At 39.7% G+C, this 26353-nt stretch overlaps 2 protein-coding genes across 2 annotated transcripts; one reads left to right on the top strand and one right to left on the bottom strand.

The window, feature by feature from the left end:
• Positions 1–4734: 4734 nt before the first annotated feature.
• TAF1B (TATA box-binding protein-associated factor RNA polymerase I subunit B) lies at positions 4735–10688 on the top strand. Its single transcript, XM_028308915.1, has 4 exons — positions 4735–5052; positions 6444–6600; positions 6760–9886; positions 10075–10688. Exons 1-3 carry the CDS (start codon positions 4857–4859, stop codon positions 9665–9667), a joined length of 3261 nt encoding a protein of 1086 aa, XP_028164716.1. The 5' UTR covers positions 4735–4856; the 3' UTR covers positions 9668–9886; positions 10075–10688.
• Positions 10689–12892: 2204 nt separating this feature from the next.
• Positions 12893–26153, bottom strand: tex (THO complex 3 homolog tex). Its single transcript, XM_028308916.1, has 7 exons — positions 25887–26153; positions 25353–25474; positions 24911–25046; positions 24518–24621; positions 23595–23756; positions 21186–21286; positions 12893–13137 (listed from the first exon to the last, which is right to left on the bottom strand). Exons 1-7 carry the CDS (start codon positions 26082–26084, stop codon positions 12977–12979), a joined length of 984 nt encoding a protein of 327 aa, XP_028164717.1. The 5' UTR covers positions 26085–26153; the 3' UTR covers positions 12893–12976.
• Between the last annotated feature and the right edge of the window lie 200 nt (positions 26154–26353).

Genomic DNA, 26353 nt, shown 5'->3' with positions numbered 1-26353 from the left:
TCATCTTCATTCATACGTATTGGCGCGCTCACATACAAACCGCGCTCGGGCGTTTCTATGAAGATGACCTACTCATTTGTATTTACTCTGATATAGCTGATGTAGGCATTACAAACAGATAATGAAAAAAACAAAAACACGATTAGGGAAAACCAGACAATACCAAATCATATTACATTATGTGGGCAGACGAGATACGACCTTTGACAGGAAGCGTGATATTTCAGACGCGCTATCAATGTATTTAATGGATGTAGGGCGACTAATCTGGATGTCACAACACCCAGACTGTACCGGAGTTTTGATACGTCAAACTACAAAAAATGTTTTGTGAAGTGTCCTGAAAAGGGCTTTTGCTAATCATCATAATTTCAGCCATAGGCCGTCTATTGCTGGCCATAGGACGTCTACTGTTGGATATAGGCCTCCCCCAATGATTTCCATGGTGATCAATTGTTAGCGGCCTGCGCCCAGCGTCAGCGCAAGTATGATTTCGTCGGTCCACCTTATGCTAATATAACAATCTAATTAAGATACAGGAGGCGTATTCTTGAAGTACTAGAATAAGTAAATCGTACAGTAATCCATACATGGTTGGTGAAATTTCACGAGCGAATTTGATTTCAAATGCTTCAAAAATAAATAAGGCTCCTGAAACTCCATAACTGTCGTAAGAACTGCAATAAGGACGTGTGTGCGACGGGTGTATGCCTACTGGGTAAAGGTCATTGAACTTTTAAAATACCTACTATGAAACGACAACAAGTATAAACCTATTTAAACTCAAGCCTTTGATTAGTAGAAATATTGAATGGTTGAGGAATTGAATTTAGGCTCAATTATGAAACAAGTTTGTAAAGTATGGTCATTCATTTCATAATACAGGATTAGGAGAAGCATGATCGTGAGGTGTACGCCTGATTGCCATAATCTTGCGGGAAATCGCTCGACAACATTCAATTGCTGACGGACAATGACGCGTGCGCATAGTAACGAAAGCTAGCAACATGTATAGCGTGAAGCGTCACGTACCTACAACGAACATAAGTGTATAGGCGCCACAAAATGTTGCACGTCATGATGGGACTCTGAAGAACGACGCGTGATTGACCCGCGTCATGACGAGGGACAGTGGTGTTTCAGACAAATTATAGTAATTCAAAATTATTTTTAGGCAAGAAAAAAAATGTTTAGCTAATATTTATATCCAATTTTAATATTCCACGTGAAATTAAGTGCCTAAATTCACTAGTGACAAATTTTACACTGTTTAAATATTCTATTTACTTTAGAATTACATAACTCATTCAAAAATGGGCTTATCTCTAGTTTTTAGTATCAATTGAGTTGAATTGAGAGAAAGAGATAATAAAAAGTTGTCATAAACATTCCCAGATAATCTTTGTGTTGCGTTTTTTCTTCACTTGTTATCTGCTTTCAAATTCTTGAGTCTTTATCAGATGGGATCTTGAGTCAAGGTTTTTTCATTGAGTTTCCATTGATTGTCATCTTTGTGGGTTTGGAACAGGGATGTTATGGATATCCGTAATCGAAATCGAAACTTTCGGATATCCGAAATAAAAAAAAAACATAACGGTATAACATTATCCCTATATCCATAACCGAAACTACATATCCGTAACATCCCTAGTTTGGAACCCATCAAAGTGAACTATTATTTTTATCTTAAAATAAAGGGCAATATTCAAATACTCTTAACTATTGAATAGTTTTAGTTGAAACACTGTGAAAACAATGGTATTATAAATTAACTGAGGGCCTAAAATCCTTAAAAATGAGAAGTAGCTATGTGTCTTACACATTTATAGAGGGGTTTCTCTTGATGATATATCTAATACTAATATTATAATTCAGTCAGAGCTATGTTTAGTATCCTATGTGGGATAAATACAAATTGATATTAGAATTATTATAATTGAATAAATTACTTACAATAAATAATGAATGAATGTGATAACACATCACACATAAATGCACTATCCAATTATAAACTGGGGCATTCCATTAAAGGTTATTTACTTTTTATATTATTATTACCAATTAAGGAAAATGTCTCATTGGAATAAATATAATTCGATTTATTTAGTATCAGAATCTAAGGATAATCATAAGCTCACTGTAATATTACAAAGTTATTTAATAACTTATTTTAATGTTATGATTTTGGTCCTATAAAAATGGTGTTCAACAGTTTCTGTTTTCAAATTGTAATTTACAGGTAGTATTCATAAGCACCTGTGTTACTAGGTATTCATTAACACTTGATAGTGGCTGCTACAAAATAATTCATAAAAGTTGATAACAGGGAAACATTATTAGCGCTNATTATCCCTATATCCATAACCGAAACCACATATCCGTAACATCCCTAGTTTGGAACCCATCAAAGTGAACTATTATTTTTATCTTAAAAATAAAGAACAATATTCAGATACTCTTAACTATTTAACCCTTTTAGTTGAAACACTGTGAAAACAATGGTATTATAAATTAACTGAGGGCCAACAATCCTTAAAAATGAGGAGTAGCTACGTCTTACATATTTATAGGGGTTTCTCTTGATGATATATCTAATACTAATGTTATAACTCAGTCGTTTTGCATCCTACCTATATGGGGTAATACAAATTGATATTAGAATTATTATAATTGAATAAATTACTTACAATAAATAATGAATGAATGCGTTATCACACATAAATGCACTATCCAATTATAAACTGGGGCATTCCATTAAAGGTTATTTACTTTTTAATATATTAATACCAATTAAGGAAAATGTTTCATCGGAATAAATATCATTCGATTTATTTAGCACCAGAATCTAAGGATAATCATAAGCTCTCTGTAATGTTCTAAAGTTAATAATAACTTATTTTAAAGTTATGATTTTGGTCCTAAAAATGATGTTAGACAGTTTTTCTGCTTTCAAATTGTAATTTTCAGGTACCATTCATAAGCAACTGTGTTACTAGGTATTCATTAACACTTGATAGTGGCTACTACAAAATAATTCATAAAAGTTGATAACAGGGAAACATTATTAGCGTTGATAAGAATCTAATCACTTGTTGGCCCCGTTTATGAACCAAATTCACCAGTTTGGCAGCTTGTTTACAAACCACACTACTTTGTTGCAATACACTACAACACCAAACCAATAACGCACTCGGCACTGATTTAAATTCAGAAACCCGAGTAACCGACGATCATCATGAATAATTCTAAACGTTCCACGTATTTTAATTGTAAATTCGCGTACGTACCCTCTCTCGCTTTCAAGTACACAGTGTTGGCGACGATGTTCTCTAATTCCATCAGTTCCAGTGTGGCGGATTTTACTGTAAACCCTCCAGGAAGCAAGACCTCGCCGGTGCGGCCCCGTCGCCGCTCCTTTCGCAGTGGCACAGCCCATCAATAAACGTCCCGCGGTCCACGAATCAAGCACTGCACACCATAAACTGCCGCTAACTTTTGCACATAACAACACAAACAACGCACAGAACGACCCGATTATCCGATCCTGGAAACCGGAGGCCAGGAGCACTGCCGGGAACAAACACGCAACTCACTGAACCCGAGGGTGTGGTAGAAAGAGCGCTATCATCCTACGCTCGCCGGATAGAAACGCGCGAACGCTCAACGGTGTTGGCGGCTTTGATAAACAAGCAGTTTCTTTCAGTTTATCAGTGACGGAGTACACGCCCGAATAATGCTAGATATTGATGACGGATAACAGGAGCAACGATACGCTATGAAATTACCAANCCGCCAATGAATATGAAATTACCAATTTACAGAACGGCTGTCTATAATTCCAGTTGCCATAATCGGATTTAAATAATCTACTACTAAAGTACTTTTTTTAAGTCGTTGGTCTTTTTATCATCTGTGTACAAAATCTGGGAGATTTTATTTAACCCTGTCATAACTATCGTCAATCTAAAACCAAGTGTCCAGCACATGTTTTGCCCTACACAATTAACAAAAACATGTAAACATTCAGCATTTTTTGTAGACAATTTTGTTGAATGTTGAGATGTTTTTGTTGACTGTGTAAGGCAAAACACGCGCTGAAGACCCGGCTTTATTTACAACCATTTGATACTGACATTTATACTACATATTTATTTTATTACTCAGACAATTGAGGCCGTCAGCGCCTAAGCTTAACATTTTTTATTAGTATGGAGCTTGAACTCGGTTAGGCCACTTTTACACTGCTTCGTAGGCAAAAACAATGCGCGCAAAAAGAATGTTTACAACGCCATCTCTTAACTAAGGGTGAAACTAGGGATAGGTAGGCCGCTTTAGCATCAAAATTTATTACGTTTTGAATAAATTGCAATAGATAAGAAATAATATGAAAAATTGTGGGTTAGGCCACTTTTGCGCTGACACGGCCTGAATTAAAATATTATTGAGATATTACGCCATCAGGCTTTTATTTTCTACTAAATCATTTTTTTATTTTGTAATGGCAACACTTAAACGTTTAGAAATCTTCGGATTCTATTGTAAAATTGAAATAATTTTAGTTATAGTCAATTTTATAGAAAATAAACGGAAAAAACAAAAATAAAAAGCATCTCTTAGTTTTTTTCAATTTATTTATTATATATTTCTTTTAATTTATAAAAAATTAAACATCGTTTAATACATAAAAAAATTGTTTTTGAACGAACTCGATAACGTCAAACTGAAAAAATTTGTTTGACGTTTTCAGTCCAGGCGCGTATTTTTATTTTCACGTGTTGATTTCAAACTCAGAGAATGATTTTTCCGTGTTATTAATTAAAAAAAAGCTTTTAATTTATCAAAAACTAGTCACCGCCATGAGGGCTGAAGCTTGTAAAGTGTGTGGTAGCACTGAAACCAATCTTATTGATGGATATTACTACTGTGTGGAGTGCGGCACCCAAGATGCCAATGTTCGGGAGACAGTGGTGGAGGAAATGGAGCTGGCTGACGGCACGATATCCCACAAACAAAAGAGGAAGATTTATAAAGTCGCGGACAACGATGATAATTGTGAGTGGCCGCCTTTTAAGGTTATAACAATAGGTTACTTTGAACTTCAACTGATCCTAGTTCAAAGCAGTCTGAAGAATTTTAACTGTAGCATAAACCTTCGCCTCGACGGCTGTGGAGGCGCCCAATGTGGACGCACCATAACAGCTAGGCTTACAATTAGATTTTTTAGCTATTTCTCTTTGTTTATGGCCAGGTGTGGGATATTACGGCCCACAGAGTGACCTCCCCAATGAATTCCGCCAAAATCACGTTAATATTTATTACCATTCAACTCAGCACTTATTTTTTTATCTAATACTAGCTGACCCGGCGAACTTTGTTCCGCCTTAATGGCAATAAATAAGCAGACTTTTTTTTAATTTCGAACGGGATAAAAAGTATCCTATGTCCTTCTCCTGGCTCTAAACTACCTCCCTGACAATTTTCAACTAAATCGGTTCAGCCGTTCTTGAGTTATAAGTGGAGTAACTAACACGACTTTCTTTTATATACAGGGTGTTTCTTGTAAGGTGTCAAGCCGAAGGCAGGTGATAGGTGAGGACTAGACCTATCGATTTCACCCCCATGTATGTTCTACGATTTTTCGTAGTTTAGAAGTTATCGTTAATTTTGTGATTTTTTCAAATTTCATGACCTAGTGGCTTAATTTAAACAATTATTCGTAAATTTACAAAAGCTTCTTACATTCTAATATGGTTTATCATCAAAATTTTCATATTCCTTTTTGTATACCACATGAAGAGCAAGAGCTTCCACGTTGTGGATAAAAAAAACTTTTCAGTTATTGTCTCTAAATGTGTTCTACATAACGTAAACTTAGGGGATTGCAAATATTACTTAGTCCTAAGAAAGTCAAAAACATGTAACGGAATCTCCGACTTACCACTTTAGTGGAGCGATTACAGAAAATAATGGCCTATTAAGTACATGTTTTTTTGTGTTATTATGAAAGTTTAGAAAACTGCGCAGTTTTTAAAATTATTTTGGACCTATGGAAATTCTTTTTTTTTCTCATACATTTCAGTTGAAAATTTTAGAATGTTCTGCCAAAAGCATATTTTTTATGTTTCTAGCAAAAATTTTGTATCTTGCATCAAAGATAGGAAGGTGATTATTTTTTTCAAATATCTGCAACTAATAGGCAATCTGTCAAAAAAAAGAAATCTGAGAAAAGTCAACCCAAAAAAAAGATAAAAAAGAAATTAAGCCACTAGGTCATGAAATTTGAAAAAATCACAAAATTAACGATAACATCTAAACTACGAAAAATCGTAGAACATACATGGGGGTGAAATCGATAGGTCTAGTCCTCACCTATCACCTGCCTTCGGCTTGACACCTTACAAGAAACACCCTGTATATAGATTTATGTTACTTTTCAATTTCAGTAAGTGAAGAATGGCACAAATGGCATGCATATAATTTCATCCTGGTGGGTCTGGCAGACGAAATAATAGCTCTTGGTGCGAAGCCCTCCTTCAAGAAGAAACTGATTTGGCTCTGGACACAGTATATCAAGAAATTCCAAGACAAAAGGCAGTTGGGGTAAGGACTTACCTTACAATTTGTTACTCAAGTTTTCTAACAACTAATTTTATATTTGTATGAAATTAGTTTACAATTTTACTTTAATGTGTAGTTACCATTTTTATCAATTTCTTGTAGACTCAATAACTTAATAACTTCTCAATATTTTGTATACAGGCTAAATGCAGAAAATGATGAAAATCAAGATACAACAAACAACAACTTTGATGACACCGACAGTGAAGAAGAAAATGGCTTCTACGATCAAGAATTTCTAAAAAAGAAACCGAAGAAATACAAAAAACACTTAAAAATGAACACAAAGATAGATCTTAGTGTGGTTAAACGAGGACTGTTTTTCAGCTTAATTTATGTAGCTCTCAATTTAAATTGCGACAATATTCACATGTCAGACCTAATGAGGTTTGTGAGAGAAGGTAGGTTCGATATTTACAACTGCGAGAAATATGTCCCCAAAGAGATAAAGATAAAAGAAATCCATCAATGGGCTAAGTTTTACCGAAGTAAAGTAAATAGCAAGGACCAGGAAGTTTATGCGATGACGTTGTTTAAATTCTTTAAAATTCGACCTTTAGTACCTGACTTGAAGCTTTTAGTTCATAGATACGCGAAAGAACTATGTTTGCCGGATGATTTTAAAAATCTAGTCTTTTCTCTGATGAATAATGTAACATGTGATTATCTGAAACTTGATTTAGAGGTGATGAAAAGGGTGGGTCGTATACCATTTTATGAATGCATTGTAATGGCGTACTTTCTAGTTGCGTTTAAAATGATGTTTGGTTTGGACGACGATTACGAAATCAGACTCTCTGACGCTGTTGATAAGGCCAACGAAGAAAACTGTTATTTGAAGTCTTATAAGCTTGGTGGCTATTCTACAACAACAGACAGGCTATTCTCATTTCGAGAATGGTGTAGCTTTATACAGCTGAGGAAAATAGTGCTCTGTAAAAACTATTTGCACATGGCTGAGCATTTCCAACTGCCGATCGACCACTATGTGTACATGGAACAATGTCCCGAGAGAAAAACGTTGCGAAAACCAACTGTAGGTGACGAAATTACTATGAACTTACTTGAAAAAATACCACTCACAAGTCAAGTTGAGGTCATACCTCTCAAAGAGTTTAAACCTTCGATGACCCCTTTAGCAAGTGCAAGTGACACGATTAGGCAATATTTCGATGATCCTGATCTCAAATTGATGTTTTGTGAAGATTTCACGCAATATTCTCTAAAATATGCCACCGAAAAGCTTTATCTTAAAGAAAGTGAAGATAATCCAGAAAATGTTGTAGTGGGAGTGTCTGAAACAAACAAAATTATAAATAATTACATCATTGGTTATTTGGACACAGGAAAAATTGATGTGCAGTTGGTTTATGTTAGGAATTGTGATAACAAAAACTGGCTGAAAACTAATCAGCCATCAGTAGACCACATAGTGAAGGTTGAACCTAAGACGGAGAAAGATATTGACCATGGTTACGATTCTAATGCTGATAACAATGTAGAAGTTAGCAGCAATGAAGCTACAAATAACAGAGAAGCGGCAGATGATGATAAATCGGACGCATCCAGAAATGTTTCTCATGTTGAAGATGCTTCTGTTGTAGAAATCACAAACAGAGATAATACAAATGCTACTAACACAGAAGAGCCTCTTTCTGATATCGAAAATGCGTCTACTGTAGACATTTGCAGCAAAGATAATACAAGCAGTAGTGATATTACAGAAACTCCTACTGAAGATAAAGTTTTAGAAATTAAAAAAGACCTAGAAACTATTCAAGAGGAAGAATACGGTACGAACATATTCGACGACGATTTCGCCGACTTAATAAAAGAACAGATCAAAGAGGAACCACCGCCAGAACCAGAGCAGGTTGATACAGAACAAAACTTTGACGACCATCAAGAGTTACCAGCCACTGACAATCATGATGACACCCAAAGCGACGTATCACTAAACGACTTAGACCGTTTCTTTAATCCCGCCACTTTTGACAGAGAAAAAACAATTCGAGAGCTAATTCTCGCCACATGCAAGAAATACAGAATTTCAATACCAGATGAATACAGTACTAAAGAACCTAAAAAACGAAAATCCAAACTTATAGAAGACGGAGCAGGCGAAAGCAGTGCCAAAAAGAGAAAACTTAATGACGGAGCGCCAAAAAGAAAGATTACAAAACCTGGAATAGTACAAAAAGAGGTTAATAACTTACTTGTGTCTTACTATGAAAATTTAAAGCATGATGTGCTCTTCCAAATATCTGAACACGTGAAATCGGTTGTGAATAATATTAGTAGAACACAAGATGTAGACGATTCACAAAATCAAGAAGAAGCACCCCATTTAGATAGCAGTGCAAGAGAGGATAATGATTCAAACCCTATTACTGATCCACCAGATCTGAATGCTGATGATAACCACCATTCTGAAGATCTGCAAGAGAATATTGAAATAGACAGTTCTAACGTGGAGACTATTGAAAACGATGAAGTAGATAGCCAGCCAAAAGGCGACCCTAGATTCGACGAAAAGGAGTACGACCCAAAACAGCTGTATGTGAGAATTGAGGATGAGAGGAGTGACGCAGAGGATGTTTACGATGTAGCCGATGATCCGGAAATCGCTGAAATATTGGATAGAAAGATAGAAGAGATTGTAAAAGGTGAAAAAGTGCCGGCGGCTAGTCAGCCTAAAAAGCCAGCAGATTACGATTCCGAAGAAGAACTGCCTCTTAGCGTTTTGAAGGAACAGAGAGAATCGATCCTGCGGAAAAAGCACCAAAAAGATAATTTGCCGCCTCTAGTCAGTAAATTGCCCGAAAAAGAATATTTTTATTGGAATAGACAGTACGATTCGCTTAAAATGAGGAAGGAAAAGGAATCGTGCGAGCCATTCGGTGTTGAATTGAACGATAATTACTCAAAAAGTTTTGGATTTGTCCTCAGAGAGTGTGCTGATGTGATAGGGTACACGCCTTTTAGACTATACAAGGAACTTATAAGTTTAGAGAGGCGGCTGCTATGCGTGGGGAATCTAAATCATTGAATATGTAAACAATCCAGATTTATGATTGAAATTATGTATGCTGTGATTATTTATATAGAGTTCGGGGTAGCATACTATTGGGACGTATGTACTAACTGAATTTTTTGAGAATGCAAATGTTAGTCTTTTTAGTGCTCAGTAATAATTTATTTTATTTATTTTCTTCGATACTCATACTCCCTCAAAGGATGCTGCCCTCGCTCTCGGTATGTCCGCCTTAGGCCCGGTTTTTTGATTCGTAGTTAAAATAACCAATGGTCAAATTTGACAGATGTCAAATGACAAGTGGTTAAATATTAGAAGAAATGTTTTTCGAAAAATTAGTTAACATTTTGTTAATATTTAACCATTAGTAGCAAAATTTAACAATTTGTTATTTTAACTATGAATCAAAAAACTGGGCCTTAACTGTGCTGTTATTTTGTGATAAATATGTTAATAAATAAGGTTAGAAGAGACCCTTTTAGTTGATTAAGTTACAGTCAGTTTCGTTACAATTATGCATAATCTAAAAAAAACATTTGTGTAGTAAGCATCATAAATTGTATCAAATAAGCTTTAAGTTTTCAAGAAAAGGTGTGTAACTATCGATCACCATGGAAAGCATTGGGGGAGGCCGGAGGCCTATGTTCAGCAGTGGATGTCCTATGGCTGAAATGATGATGATGATGATTTGTGTAACTAACTATACCTAAATTATATATTTATTACCCTGACATTGTGTTATTTGTGTTAAGTAAATAATAAAGCTTAAAAATATACTATACATAACTAGTTCCGACTACATTTATTATTCAATATCGTAATTTACTTTTTCTTCAATGAAGAAAGAATTTGACTTTTAGCAAATAAAAATAAATTATTGACTTACTACGGTAATAATATTTTATTAGTTGACATCTTTCTAAAGTAATCTCAAGACATCGCGCTGTATGCATAAGCGAATATTACATAGCTTTATGTAATACGCAATAACCTGTTACTTTGTAAGTAAATATGTAACCAACCTATATATTTTTGAATAAATGAACCTGTTGAATTTGAATTACATGTAGTCTTATTCTTAGTTTTGTACCAAGTTGTCTTTATCACAGACTAGCTTTTCACCCCCGCGGCTTCGCGCGCGTGGACTACATTATCTAAATATTTTACGATTTTTTCCAAAATAAAATTTAGCGTATGTTACTCGTGGATAATGTAGCTTTCGAATGGTGAAATAATTTTTTAAAACGCTCCCGTAGTTTTTGAGCCTATTCATTACAACCAAACAAACAAACAAAGTTTTCCTCTTTATAATATTAGTGTAGATGAGGTCTTTATCGTGAGGTAGGTACAACCGATGGAATACGATTCTCCCTCCCACTTACCCGAACTCGCCCCATCCGTTTCACGTGTACGTTACTCCAGCTGGAAAGTAGCTCCTAGAGTGATATGAGTAGAACGTATAATTAGTTCCCAACATGGTGTAAATGTGCGCCGAATTAGAGATTAGTGCGTGCTGTCGTTTTGGTACAAAACGAAAAAAACGATTCCTGCTGGAGTAACGTTGTTCTAGCAGGAAAATTCTAAACGAATGATCGGAAAGAGAAAAACTGTGTACGAGCAGATAGCTTATATTTGTTCTATTATGTGAGCTGAAAATGTGATTTGTGCGTCTTCAGGTTTTCGAGATATTGCATTTCCTGCCAGGGTAACGTTTTGCAGAATGCTCTATCTCAATAACCGTTATATGTGCGCCTATAGAATAAACACACACGAGTAGCTCTTGATTTGTGCGTATATGTGAAAGAAAAATGTTCATGAAAATATTTATAAATATCAAGTAATCGAGCTTTCTTCAAAATCCGAAAAAATCGTGTAATAAAAGGAACTAATTATACGTTCTACTCATATCACTCTAGGAGCTACTTTCCAGCTGGAGTAACGTACACCCGTACCAGAGCGTCGTTATGACGTCACGGCTGCCAGCTGCAGTTAACTCGACCGGGTTGTAGGTATATTCCTATAACACTGCACAACAGCATTTTTGTTGCATGGAATGTTTTTTATGGATATAGCTGCATTTTCTACCCTGATTCCAAATCTGTACTCAGATTTTCGCTAGCAGCTCTACTTTTTGAGATGTGAAGAGTAGCTATTTTTATCAAAAAAACATGGTTTCCTGTCATATAACAATTTCTTTAACTATGTAATTAGAACAAAACTTTCTTTTATGTGACTTTTTTGAATGAGTTCGAGTGCTACTACTATTCTGGATAATCCAACAGTATTCAGCCATCATATTTTCACTCCAAATTAGAATAAACCCACTTAGAATGATTTGAGCGGTTAATTCCTGTTATGTTTACAACGCAGAAATAACAGTCGTCGTGGTGGTTTGACGGTTCCCGCCAAATCATAGGACTAATAAGGTTCAAGGGATCCCTCTTGTTATTTTTCCATAATTGTAAAGACTCCACACACGTTTTACACACTATATTCGGTATCCAGGGCTTGTTATTTGTTTCCAACAGCCGTTGAAAGTACTCCAAATAGGCATTTTTCACGAAGTCTGACACATTTAAACGGGATTTTTTGAATGTATATCTGCCACAAATGTGACAAATCTATTTGGATTGTTTACACAGGTCCTTCTAGACGAAGTCATTGCAAAAATAGAAACAGAAACTAGTAAGACGTTGACGATAGCGATATCAGCAGTCAAATGGAGAGTACATTTTAAGAGGGTACCTGTATCTCAAAAACTAGAGCTGCTAGAAAAAATCTGAGGGTAGATTTAAAATCAGCGAGCCTAAATTAGTAAACAACAAGTGAAAAATCTCATGCAACAAAAAAAAAGTTCGATTTTGTTGTGCAGTGTAATCTTTAGCGTTTGATTTCTGGACTAATCCTCTTCCTATAATTTGCTATAATTTCCGGATTAATCCTTTTTACTTTCATCAATAAAACGGCCGAATTAAAGAAAATACACTTTATTGTCACTTAGAATAGTTCACTAGTCTGTAAACACTTCACAACACTAGATTACCGAATAATCGATTATTTGTCGATGGATAACCAATAACAATATTTCAGTCGGGCCAGGATGCGTCCCTTTATAAAATCTTATCTGTGATTTTAGACGACAAACGTATGAATTTATCGCGCAAAATCGATAAAACGACGCAATAATATCGACTAATCGGTTTTTTAGTCCATTTACATCATCAATTACTAGTAATCGATTCACTATTTATTAATAAGCGATATAATCGGTTTACTAATAACGATTATCATGCGATACACAATCGATTATTAATCGATAATCGCCTAGCCGGCCTTGGGCAGGCCCCAGAGCTTCAAGCTGCCGGCGTCGCGCTTGCGTTCCGGCGGCTCCTTGTCCTCGCAGGCGAAAGCCGCGAGGTAGCGCGACGGGTGCCACGCTACTGTAAACGTAGAAGCCGATACCGGAATCTCGGCCACTTTCTCGCCTAGAAATTAGAAATATCGATTAACTAGAGTCTGGTCCGTGGTGACGTAGAATTTTGTCCAACGACCCCAAGCTACCCATCCTTATCGCTCGCGCGTAATTATGTTGCTATCGCGCTCGCACACTCATTGCGGGTGCCAGTCGCACAGTCGCGACAGCAATATAGTTACGCGCGAGCGATAAGGATGGGTAGCTAGGGGTCATTGGACAAAATTCTACGTGCTCACGGACCGGGCTTTAGCTTTCCACCCGCGGCTTCGCCCGCGTGGAATTATGTCTGTCACAGAAAAACGTTATCGTGCGCGCCCCTGTTTCAAAAACCTGGATAAAAACTATCCTATGTCCTTAGATATAAATAGTCCTTGGATAGAGACATGCGATTTTTGGTTTTACAAAGATAATACGACAGAGAATAATATAAAGTAATAAAAACCACCTGTTATAGGGGCAGTTTTTGGAGAAATTTATCAAATAACCAAAATAACACGAATTTAAAAGCAGATTTTTTTCAAAAAGTATAATTTTTTATTATTTGTTGGCATTGTTTGTGTATTTTATGTATTTTTTTAGCATTGCCTGTTATTTAGCATTATTACTGTTTTTTATTTTATTAGGATATACTGCTTAGTTTAAAAGTTATTACGTTTTCATTACAATAAGTAATTGGAAGAAAAAAAATCTATAATTTTTTTTAAAAAAATCTCAAAAATTTTTTGACCTATTTTTTGTCGATAAAAATAGGTCTAGTTTTACCTTAATTCATATGTGCACTTTATCGTGACTCACACTGTATTAGGCACTGAACTGACGTAGTGTAGGCACTGAACAGGGACCCCACTATAGATCGTGCCATCCACGAAGACGCGCCCCACCAATTTTTGGTCTCAGTCGCGCGGGGTGCGGGGAGTTTGATCCGAGCAATCCGAGCGGCATTATTGTAGTGTGCGTGTGCACTCATGGATCATTTAGCGTGTCGATAACACTCAAACATTAGCGGAAGAATGGTGGGGCGCGTCTTCGTCGATCACACGATCTGATGAAGGTCGCGGGATGAACCTGGATGCGACTATGCGTTATGGAAATCCTTAGCAGAGGTCCTTGTCCAGCAATGGACGTCATTTGACGGAAACGTATGAACTCTTACGAACATCCACATACTCTACTTTTTGATGAGATAATCTACAGGGTGTTTGGCGCATCGTGTGCCAAAATGATTTGGCGTATAGTAATAAAAAATCATAGCCATTTAATATATTTTCAGCCCCATAACACGTTCCATGCCAGGCGGCTACTTTTAAATACATTTTTTAGTAATTTCACCAAAATACTCAAATCGCATCATTTAATTTCGACGCCAAACACCCTGTATACTAATATTATAAATGCGAAAGTAACTCTGTCTGTCTGTCCTGCTTTCACGCCAGTGAACCGATTTTGATAAAATTTGGCATAGAGATAGTTTGAGTCCCGGGAAAGACATAGGATAGTTTTTTGAAACAGGGACGCGCGCGATAAAGTTTTTCTGTGACAGACAAAATTCCACGCGGCCGAAGCCGTGGGAGGCAAGCTAGTTTTTAAAATAAAGGGACCTCTGACGATTTCAATATTAACTTAATACGATGAGTTCTTACCAGTCTCCGTGTCTCCAATATCGATGATGTGGTCTTCGCTAGCAGACGCCAGCAGCCGCCCGTCGAAACTGAACGAAAGCGTCCGCACTGGCCATTCTAATCTGAAATAAATGGAATAAGACAAATGTAGGTACTTGCATGTTTTGTGGCGATTCTTTAATGAATATTATAAGTTCGTTAACGTCCCATAACGAGACTAATTTGATAGGTCTGTACTCTGTAGTAGTCTTGGGGATCTATAAAAGCTTGTGCAGGCGAGTAACTACCTACGAGGAACTTTTTTGTTCATCAATAACGCACACAGTAGACTAAAACTACCCCAAAAACTAGTGTCCTCTGTAACCAAAAGTCCATGCGACTTTTGGTTACAGCGCAGGTTTGAAGCAGTTTAATACCTGGAGAAATGTAGTGTCTTCTCTGAACAAAAGTCCCAAGTCTGCGTAGGTTTGAAACGGGTAGCGTCTAAAAGTCCCATGTCTGTGTAGGTTTTATTACTTAAATAGATACTTAGAGAAGGTCCTCAGGCAGACTCAATCAAGTTGTCCGGGTGCACCTCACACTACAGCCGCAGTCCTTAGGGAGCCCTTACCTGGAGAAGACCCGCAGGCAGGCCAGCTCGTGCACGTCCCACAGCGACACGAGCGCGTCGGCGGAGCCCGTGGCGAAGTAGCGGCCCGTGGGGTCGTGCTCCACGCAAATACACGTGCCCGGGTGCGCCTTCAGTACTGTCTGGAGTTCAGCTAGTGTAGCCGTTGGTGCCCCTTGTGTGAGCAGTGTAGATAGTATATAGGGCGGGGCCAAGGACAGAACCCTGAGGAACCCCCGTCATTATAGCTTGTATAGCATGTACCCGTATGCGCCTTCAGCACTGTCTGGAGTTCAGCTAGTGTAGCCGTTGGTGCCCCTTGTGTGAGCAGTGTAGATAGTATATAGGGCGGGGCCAAGGACAGAACCCTGAGGAACCCCCGTCATTATAGCTTGTATAGCATGTACCCGTATGCGCCTTCAGCACTGTCTGGAGTTCAGCTAGTGTAGCCGTTGGTGCCCCTTGTGTGAGCAGTGTAGATAGTATATAGGGCGGGGCCAAGGACAGAACCCTGAGGAACCCCCGTCATTATAGCTTGTATAGCATGTACCCGTATGCGCCTTCAGCACTGTCTGGAGTTCAGCTAGTGTAGCCGTTGGTGCCCCTTGTGTGAGCAGTGTAGATAGTATATAGGGCGGGGCCAAGGACAGAACCCTGAGGAACCCCCGTCATTATAGCTTGTATAGCATGTACCCGTATGCGCCTTCAGCACTGTCTGGAGTTCAGCTAGTGTAGCCGTTGGTGCCCCTTGTGTGAGCAGTGTAGATAGTATATAGGGCGGGGCCAAGGACAGAACCCTGAGGAACCCCCGTCATTATAGCTTGTATAGCATGTACCCGTATGCGCCTTCAGCACTGTCTGAGGTTCAGCTAGTGTAGCCGTTGGTGACCCTTGTGTGAGCACTGTAGATAGTAAACATATAGGACGGGGCCAAGGACAGAACCCTGAGGAACCCCCGTCATTATAGCTATACTTCACCACCGTGAGAGGTATTTTTGGGCTTTTTGTAACAGAACTATTCCCGCCTCTCATTACCACTGTTGCAACTCCTGTGTAGCCAGGATCTACTACAGCTTGATCTTATTTGTGACTTTGCGAAACATTGCTATAATACCTAGAAAAAATCCGAAGGCAGGGCAGCTCGTTAACGTCCCACAGCGAGACTTATTTGACAGGTCTGACTAGTAGTCTTGGAGATCTATAAAAGCTTGTGAAGTCGAGTCAGAACTTTCTTGCCTATCAATAACGCACACAGTGGACTAAAAGTAACCCAAAAACTAGTGCAGATTGAAGCAGTTTAATACTGGAGAAAAAAAAGCAGTGTCCTCTTTGGAGAAAAGTTCCACATTTGTGCAGGTTATATCAGTTAAATGGATACCTGTATGCCGATGCGCGCCGCGATAAGTGGTTATCACGCCATTTTATCGATTTTGCCCATACATTTTGACGTCGATAAAAGTTGTCACGGCGCACATCTTAGGCCTACTGGAGTAAACCATAAGGAAGACTCGATCGAGTCGTCCGGGTGCGTGCTCTCCTTAGGGAGCCCCCTTACCTAGAGAAGACCCGCAGACAGGCCAGCTCGTGCACGTCCCACAGCGACACGAGCGCGTCGGCGGAGCCCGTGGCGAAGTAGCGGCCCGTGGGGTCGTGCTCCACGCAGATACACGTGCCCGGGTGCGCCTTCAGCACTGTCTGGAGTTCAGCTAGTGTAGCCGTTGGTGCCCCTTGTGTGAGCAGTGTGGATAGTATATAGGACGGGGCCAAGGACAGAACCCTGAGGAACCCCCGTCATTATAGCTTGTATAGCATGTACCCGTATGCGCCTTCAGCACCGCCTGCAGTTTCAGCTAGTGTAGCCGTTGGTGCCCCTTGTGTGAGCAGTGTAGATAGTAAACATATAGGACAGGGCCAAGGACAGAACCCTGAGGAACCCCCGCCATTATAGCTATACTTCACCACCGTGAGAGGTATTTTTGGGCTTCTTTTAACAGAACTATTCCCGCCTCCCATTCCCACTGCTGCAACTCCTGCGTAACTTGAGGCTACAGCTCGATTTTAGCTGCGAGTTTGCGAAACATTGCTATAATACCTAGAGAAAATCCGAAGGCACGCCAGCTCGTTAACGTCCCACAGCGAGACTAATTTGACAAGTCTGTAGTAGTCTTGGAGATCTATAAAAGCTTGTGCAGTCGAGTAACTACCTATGAGAGTAACAACTCAGAACTTTTTTGCCTATCGTGACTAAAAATGTCAAATTGTGGACTAAAAGTAACCCAAAAACTAGCGCAGGTTGAAGCAGTTTAATACTTTGAGAAAAAAAAAGCAGTGTCCTCAATGGAGAAAAGTTCCACATTTGTGCAGGTTATATCAGTTGAATAGATACCTAGAGAAGACCATAAGGAAGACTCGACCGAGTCGTCCGGGCGCGTGTTCTCCTTAGGGAGCCCTTACCTGGAGTAGACCATAAGGAAGACTCGACCGAGTCGTCCGGGCGCGTGCTCTCCTTAGGGAGCCCTTACCTGGAGAAGACCGTAAGGAAGACTCGATCGAGTCGTCTAGGCGCGTGCTCTCCTTAGGGAGCCCTTACCTGGAGAAGACCGTAAGGAAGACTCGATCGAGTCGTCTAGGCGCGTGCTCTCCTTAGGGAGCCCTTACCTGGAGAAGACCGTAAGGAAGACTCGATCGAGTCGTCTAGGCGCGTGCTCTCCTTAGGGAGCCCTTACCTGGAGAAGACCGTAAGGAAGACTCGATCGAGTCGTCTAGGCGCGTGCTCTCCTTAGGGAGCCCTTACCTGGAGAAGACCGTAAGGAAGACTCGATCGAGTCGTCTAGGCGCGTGCTCTCCTTAGGGAGCCCTTACCTGGAGAAGACCGTAAGGAAGACTCGATCGAGTCGTCTAGGCGCGTGCTCTCCTTAGGGAGCCCTTACCTGGAGAAGACCGTAAGGAAGACTCGATCGAGTCGTCTAGGCGCGTGCTCTCCTTAGGGAGCCCTTACCTGGAGAAGACCGTAAGGAAGACTCGATCGAGTCGTCTAGGCGCGTGCTCTCCTTAGGGAGCCCTTACCTGGAGAAGACCATTAGAAAGACTAGATCGAGTCGTCCGGGCGCGTGCTCTCTTAGGGAGCCCTTACCTGGAGAAGACCCGCAGGCAGGCCAGCTCGTGCACGTCCCACAGCGACACGAGCGCGTCGGCGGAGCCCGTGGCGAAGTAGCGGCCCGTGGGGTCGTGCTCCACGCAGATGCACGTGCCCGGGTGCGCCTTCAGCACTGTCTGGAGTTCAGCTAGTGTAGCCGTTGGTGCCCCTTGTGTGAGCAGTGTAGATAGTATATAGGACGGGGCCAGAGATAGATCCCTGTGGAAACCCCGTCATTATAGCTTGTATAGCATGTACCCGTATGCGCCTTCAGCACTGTCTGGAGTCCAGCTAGTGTAGCCGTTGGTGCCCCTTGTGTGAGCAGTGTAGATAGAATATAGGACGGAGCCAAGGACAGAACCCTGAGGAACCCCCGCCATTATAACTATACTTCACCATCGTGAGAGGTATTTTTGGGCTTTTTGTAACAGAACTATTCCCGCCTCTCATTACCACTGCTGCAACTCCTGCGTAACTAGGGGCTTACAGCTCGATTTTAGCTGCGAGTTTGCGAAACATTGCTATAATACCTAGAAAAAATCCGAAGGCAGGGCAGCTCGTTAACGTCCCACAGCGAGACTAATTTGACAGGATCTGTAGTAGTCTTGGAGATCTATAAAAGGTTTGAAGCAGTTTAATACCTATAGAAGAAAATTGTGTCCTCTCTGAACAAAAGTCCCAAGTCTGTGGACGTTTGAAACGGGTAGCGTCTAAAAGTCCCATGTCTGTGCAGGTTTTGTCAGTTAAATAGGTACTTAGAAGATCCTCAGACAAATTCGTACGTTTTCCGGGTGCACCTCACACTACAGCCGCAGTCCTTAGGGAGCCCTTATCTGGAGAAGACCCGCAGGCAGGCCAGCTCGTGCACGTCCCACAGCGACACGAGCGCGTCGGCGGAGCCCGTGGCGAAGTAGCGGCCCGTGGGGTCGTGCTCCACGCAGATACACGTGCCCGGGTGCGCCTTCAGTACTGTCTGCAGCTCAGCTAGTGTAGCCGTTGGTGCCCCTTGTGTGAGCAGTGTAGATAGTATATAGGGCGGGGCCAAGGACAGATCCCTGAGGAACCCCTGCCCTAAATCTTGTATAGCAGACACTTCTCCGTCTGCTAGCAGTGTAGATAGTATATAGGACGGGGCCAAGGACAGATCCCTGAGGAACCCCTGCCCTAAATCTTGTATAGCAGACACTTCTTCGTCTGCTAGCAGTGTAGATAGTATATAGGACGGGGCCAAGGACAGATCCCTGAGGAACCCCTGCCCTAAATCTTGTATAGCAGACACTTCTTCGTCGCTAGAGGTATCTGTGAGTTTTTTTCCCACCTNTTACTGAATGTAGGTACTGACGATGATGAGATAGATGAAGAAATCGATAAGAGTGATACTGATGACTAATTCTTAGCTAATCTTAAGGAAAGACAAAATGAGTTTGGATTACAAAGCGTGAAGTTTCAGTGATTTTTATGGTTTTTTTTCGGTGGCTAATAACTGTACTTCTAGGAGCCAATTACTGTGTTTTTGGGGCCAATAGCTAAATTTAATGTGATCTCTGATATTTTTAAAATTATTATTGTAATTCTTATCGTATAACACCAAATAGGTACTAGCTTAAATAGCAGCAATATTGTTTTCAGATAATAAAATATAAAAAGTAAAGAAAAGTCGAGTTTTTGTTACATTTTACACAAGTTAACTTACACAACGCTCTTAAAGGGCCAATAACTGTAGCAATCACCCTACGATAGAGAATAATACAAAGTAATAAAAACCACCTGTTATAGGGGCATTTTTTGGAGAAATTTTATAAAATAACCAAAAAAACACGAATTTAAAAGCAGATTGTTTCATCATTTTTTATTATTTGTTGGCATTGTTTGTGTATTTTATGTATTTTTTTAGTATTGCCTGTTATTTAGCATTATTACTGTTTTTATTATATTAGGATATACCGTTTAGTTTAAAAGTTATTACGTTTTCTTTACAATAAGTAATTGGAAGAAAAAAATCTATAATTTATTTTTTTAAATCCGAGCGGCATTATTGTAGTGTGCGTGTGCACTCATGGATAATTTAACGTGTACCGATAACACTGAAACATTAGCGGAAGAATGGTGGGGCGCGTCTTCGTCGATCACACGATCTGATGAAGGTCGCGGGATGAGCCTGGATGCGATTATGCGTTATGGAAATCCTTAGGTAAGGTCTTTGTCCAGCAATGGACGTCATTTGACGGAAACGTATGAACTCTTACGAACATCCACATACTCTACTTTTTGAAGAGATAATCTACAGGGTGTTTGGCGCATCGTGTGCCAAAATGATTTGGCGTATAGTAATCAAAAATCATGCCAGGCGGCTACTTTTAAATACATTTTTTTAGTAATTTCACCAAAATACTCAAATCGCATCATTTAATTTCGACGCCAAACACCCTGTATACTAATATTATAAATGCGAAAGTAACTCTGTCTGTCTGTCCTGCTTTCACGCCAGTGAACCGATTTTGATAAAATTTGGCATAGAGATAGTTTGAGTCCCGGGAAAGACATAAAATAGTTTTTTTGAAACAGGGACGCGCGCGATAAAGTTTTTCTGTGACAGACAAAATTCCACGCGGGCGAAGCCGTGGGAGGCAAGCTAGTTTTTAAAATAAAGGGACCTCTGACGATTTCAATATTAACTTAATACGATGAGTTCTTACCAGTCTCAGTGTCTCCAATATCGATGATGTGATCTTCGCTAGCAGACGCCAGCAGCCGCCCGTCGAAACTGAACGAAAGCGTCCGCACTGGCCATTCTAATCTGGAATCAAGTGAATATTATTCGTTTAGTTAGCTAATATAAATAAATTATACCGGATGATTTTTTCCGTCAGACTAATAATATGGTTAAGTAAGAGAATAAAATTTAAGCTGTTTTTGAAATCAAACGCAGCTGGGAGTTTCCTAACTTGGACATTCGTCCGCAGCTGTCTCAAGTTAAAGTCTCGCTCTCCAGCGAACCTCTCTGGCTTCGAGAGGTCTCCCTTTCCCATACAATAATTGTTTTTCAAGAGGTTTTTCTCCTTATGGTCTTGGTGCCTCGTACAAATAGTAGTGTCCTCTGTAAATTCCGATCGACCAGAAGATCAAGCGCCGCAAGTGGAACTGGATTGGCCACACTCTCCGAAGGGATCCCGATCACATCCCCAAGCAGGTTCTGGTTTGGAACCCTCAAGGAAAACGCAAACGTGGTCGCCCCAAGCAAACTTGGCGGCGCACTGTGGCAGACGAGGCGAAGAAGATCGGCAAGACCTGGAGCGAGATCAAGCGAGAAGCTCAAGACCGAACGCGATGGAGGACTGTTGTGGACGCCCTCTGCCCCATCTAGGGGACATAGGACCATAAGTCAAGTCTGTAAACAAATGTCCCACGTCTGAAGTATTAATACCTGGAGAAGACCCGCAGGCAGGCCAGCTCGTTAACGTCACACAGCGAGACTAATTTGACAGGTCTGTAGTAGTCCCGTGGGGTCGTGCTCCACGCAGATGCACGTGCCCGGGTGCGCCTTCAGTACTGTCTGGAGTTCAGCTAGTGTAGCCGTTGGTGCGCCTTGTGTGAGCACNAAGACGGGGCCAGGGACAGAACCCTGAGGAACCCCCGTCATTATAGCTTGTATAGCATGTACCCGTATGCGCCCTCAGCACTGTCTGGAGTTCAGCTAGTGTAGCCGTTGGTGACCCTTGTGTGAGCACTGTAGATAGTAAACATATAGGACGGGGCCAAGGACAGTTCCTTGAGGAACCCCTGCCCTAAATCTTGTATAGCAGACACTTCTTCGTCGCTAGAGGTATCTGTGAGTTTTTCTCCCACCTCTCGTTCCCACCGCTGCAAATCCTGTGTATCTGTGATTTTGCTAAACACTGCCATATAACAATATCTGGAGAAACAATATGAGATGCTTTGCATACGAGGTGTGTTCAAAAAGTAAGGTGACTTTTCAAATTTCCCGGGCAACGTACTTTCGATTATCGATTTTTTTGTTTTTTTATGTTGGTACACTCTTCCCGAACATCTGTACCAAGTTTCAAGTGTATAGCATTTTTTGTTTGGTTGTGAGAGGCGTAAAGGTTATAAGTGTTTTGCGTGCTCGGCGATTTTTTGCTATCGAAAAATATGGATCAAAGGATTTGCATCAAATTTTGTGTAAAAAAAATTAAATTTAGTGCTCCGAAACACTTGAAATGTTGACAGTGGCATACGGTGAAACTGTTCTGAGTAAAAAAAAATGTTTCAACCTCTTCCAAGATGGCCGGGAAGATGCCAATGACGAGCCTCGCTCTGGACGCCCAAGCACGTCAACAACTGATGAAAACGATCAAGCAGTGAAGAAAATTGTTTTGGAAAATCGTCGAATCACTATCAGAGAAGTTGCTGAGGATATCGGCATATCGCTTGGCTCGTGCCATGAATTTTTTTCTAACGTTTTGGAAAAACAATTCATGGCTTTTGCATCACGATAATGCCCCTGCTCACTCATCTTTGCTTGTGAGAGATTTTTTGGCTAAAAACAACACCACAATCATGCCTCAGCCACCATATTCACCGGATTTGGCCCCATGTGAATTTTTCTTGTTCCCAAAATTAAAGAGACCTATGAAAGGACGGAGATTTGCAACGATTGAGGAGATAAAGACTGCATCGCTGGAAGAGCTAAAGGCTATACCGAAAAGTGCTTATGAGAAGTGCTTTGAGGATTGGAAAAACCGTTTGCATAAGTGTATTGTATCTGAGGGGGATTACTTTGAAGGGGACAACATAAATATTGATAAATAAATAAATATTTTTTCTTAAAAATACAAAGTCACCTTACTTTTTGAACACACCTCGTATACCCACTAGGGAATGAGGACGGCCACTAGGTTATATACGACTCTCCATGCCTTCTTACTAAAACGCGACAGTGTCACCCGGAACGCATAGNAGTAAAATTCTTGCTCTCAAACAAGTCTCTCCGGCTTCGAGGGGTCCCCCATTCCCCTACATCAATGTTTTTCTTCTCGTGGTCCTGGTGCAACAAGGCCCCTCTGTGAACAAAAGTCCCACGTATTCCTCCGTCTACAGTTACATACCTGGAGAAGACCCGCAGGCAGGCCAGCTCGTGCACGTCCCACAGCGACACGAGCGCGTCGGCGGAGCCCGTGGCGAAGTAGCGGCCCGTGGGGTCGTGCTCCACGCAGATACACGTGCCCGGGTGCGCCTTCAGCACAGTCTGGAGTTCCAGCGAGGGGTAACTGCGAAATAATACATTGAAAGTTGAAAATGGAATAGACAACAATGAAGAAGATTCAAATTTTTTTCTTTAAATAAAACTTGAAAATATAAGTAAAACTAATAATAATTGTGAAAGAATCATGAAAATATATCTACAAATAAAGAAGTTACAGGGCCCTAAAGTTGCGCATAACTTAAATAACATAAATTTTGATCAGTGTACTCACGACAGTCATTCGGAGTACAATAGTAAATCACCCCTGTGGGTCTAGACAAAGTGCAAATTATAATCGCAAACCAGTCGAAAAGTGGTCGAAAAGCACCTTTTTTGTATGGAGTTTTGACGGATTCGATTTGCGATTCGATCTAAAAGTGCGTTTTGTCTAGGGGGGCTGGACCAGTCCGTCAAAACTCCATACAAAAAAGGGGCTTTTCGACTGGTTTGCGATTATAATTTGCACTTTGTCTAGACCCACTGTGCTGTTGACAGATCCATTTTTTTTAAATCTAGTAAGTTTTAAATTTTTCAGCCAGGGTCACTCAAGATTCTGTCTTAGTAAAATTTTGTAATTTTTTTTTAAACATCCCAGACCTGGCCATAAACAATAACAAAATATAATTAAAATCGACTAAAAAACCTGCACTAAGTAGAAAATAATTACATTGTTTATTTATTAGGGCAAATGTATACCATGATTAATAATTTCTTAGAGTAGTGCCAGCCTGCTCAGTGCCAAGCTCAAGAAATGTTCTAAATATGCAGCTTGTTATTTCTACTTACGTCATTATATGCACACAGCCCAGTCCATTTGTGAGGTAGAAAAGGTCCGAAGACAGGTTCCATGAGATCTCATTCACCTCAAAATTGAATTGTTCTTCGACTACCTGAAAAAATATTTACAATTTTAATAACAAACATTATGTACCTATTTTAGCTATTCACCTTCCACAGAATATGAGGTAGAGTAAATAACTAGAAAAAAGATAAAGTACACACATAATGGAAAGCTTTATGTAATTGGATTGAAAATTCACCAAATAGTAAACTGTTTCTTTAGGTCTTTCTTTAGTATGGTTCATTCATATAAAAATCAGTCTTATGTTAGCAACTTGACTTCCCTTATACTGTCTAATCCAAAATAAAACTAAATTGTACATTGTGTGTCAAACTTACCACTTTGTAAGTCCTTGTGTCTATAAATGAGACTAGATCCTCCTTATTGCCTACAGCTATGGTGCTGCCATTGGGTGACCACGCTATGTTTATGTTCTCTCCTTTTGTAGCTATAATTGCTGCACATTTGTGCGATCTGCAATTAAATTACCTATTTATTAACCCATCAAATCTCAAGCAATCACACATGACTGTTAACTAGATTCTAAGGGCTTGAAGGATTAATTTATTAGAATAAACTTGAAAACAAAAATGAAAAAAGGTTGACTTATTGCTAATAACATAGCTAATGGGTTGGAGTTTAAATTATTATGTCACTTTGGCTAAAGTGATTTGTTGAAATAATTCTACAGACACCACTGCAAAATGCTTTATTAATATTAATAAAATTGTGAAAATTAAGTATTTTTTAATTTATTAACTACCTATTGCTTTAACTCACCTTGTATCCCATATCCTAACTGACTTGTCACCGCTAGCCGTGCTGAGAAGGTCAGCATGTGAGGCGTGCCAGCACAGTTGGTCCACCGAGCCTGTGTGTCCTCGGAATAGGTAATCTTGTGACTGTGGGAAATTAAGCCATATTTATTGTCTAACATAGTAAAAGGGTTTTTAACTCATTGTTTACTATCTATATTGTAAGTAACAATTTAAAACTAACCTTAGGCATATTCAGACAATACGAATAATATAAAGGGGAAACTACCAAATACAAACCTGGTTATGAACCAAAAATTAGGTTGTGTGCTAAGATATCAATTACTATGCAATCAAACAGTGTTTACAAACAAGAATAAACTAAAATTAATGTGTGAAGCATCTGCAAGTATGAAATTAACATCTGCAAGCATGATATCAAGATAAACTTCGACATTAACCTTGTTGATAAACGAAATTTTGTTTAGCGTTTGGCAGCAACAAACATAACTAAAGAAAGCCAAGTATTTGACACTTGGAAAGAACACAGTTAACTCACCAGCCTACTCCTTTCTAAGGTAAATATCGCCACATTTTTGTCGTAAGATCCTGAAGCGAGACGCCGGCCATCACACGACCAACCTACGGAATGCACTTTAGAACTGTGAGCAATGTATTCACGGATGCCATTGTGTGATGCGAAGTAGCTCCGTAACTCCGCTAAGTCCTCTATCGGTGTTTGCTTTGGTTCTTTCATGTTAATATTGTTTTTTGCACTAAATAAAACTATAAACACACGCTTCGAAGCCAAAACTATCCAAATGAATGACACCACAGATTACTTATAATGACACTAATGACAGTGACAGTGAGTGACGCTGACACAAACGTGACAGTTAGGGAAGTACGCAACGGAATGGTTCAATTTATTCAGACTATTCAATTGCAAATTCACAATTGAACATTTGTTAAAAATGGTCCAATTAAATTTATTACAAAACCTCTTCAGTAATAAATGATCTCTAT

The sequence above is a fragment of the Ostrinia furnacalis genome, unplaced genomic scaffold (genome assembly GCF_004193835.3).
Source record: "Ostrinia furnacalis isolate ACB-3 unplaced genomic scaffold, ASM419383v2 OfSCF2567, whole genome shotgun sequence".
Taxonomy (NCBI): Eukaryota; Metazoa; Arthropoda; class Insecta; order Lepidoptera; family Crambidae; genus Ostrinia; species Ostrinia furnacalis.
This window is presented reverse-complemented; position numbering and strand designations above follow the sequence as displayed.

Excerpts from the sequence above, each read along its gene's own strand:
- tex (XM_028308916.1), bottom strand. The coding sequence starts at position 26,084 with ATGAAAGAACCAAAGCAAACACCGATAGAGGACTTAGCGGAGTTACGG. Across the intron at positions 23,757-24,517 it reads GGCTGTGTGCATATAATGAC|TTACCCCTCGCTGGAACTCC; the intron begins GTAAGTAGAAAT and ends ATTATTTCGCAG. Across the intron at positions 13,138-21,185 it reads TATTGGAGACACTGAGACTG|GCGAGAAAGTGGCCGAGATT; the intron begins GTAAGAACTCAT and ends TCTAATTTCTAG.
- TAF1B (XM_028308915.1), top strand. The coding sequence starts at position 4,857 with ATGAGGGCTGAAGCTTGTAAAGTGTGTGGTAGCACTGAAACCAATCTT. Across the intron at positions 5,053-6,443 it reads CGCGGACAACGATGATAATT|TAAGTGAAGAATGGCACAAA; the intron begins GTGAGTGGCCGC and ends TTTCAATTTCAG. Across the intron at positions 6,601-6,759 it reads CAAGACAAAAGGCAGTTGGG|GCTAAATGCAGAAAATGATG; the intron begins GTAAGGACTTAC and ends TTTTGTATACAG.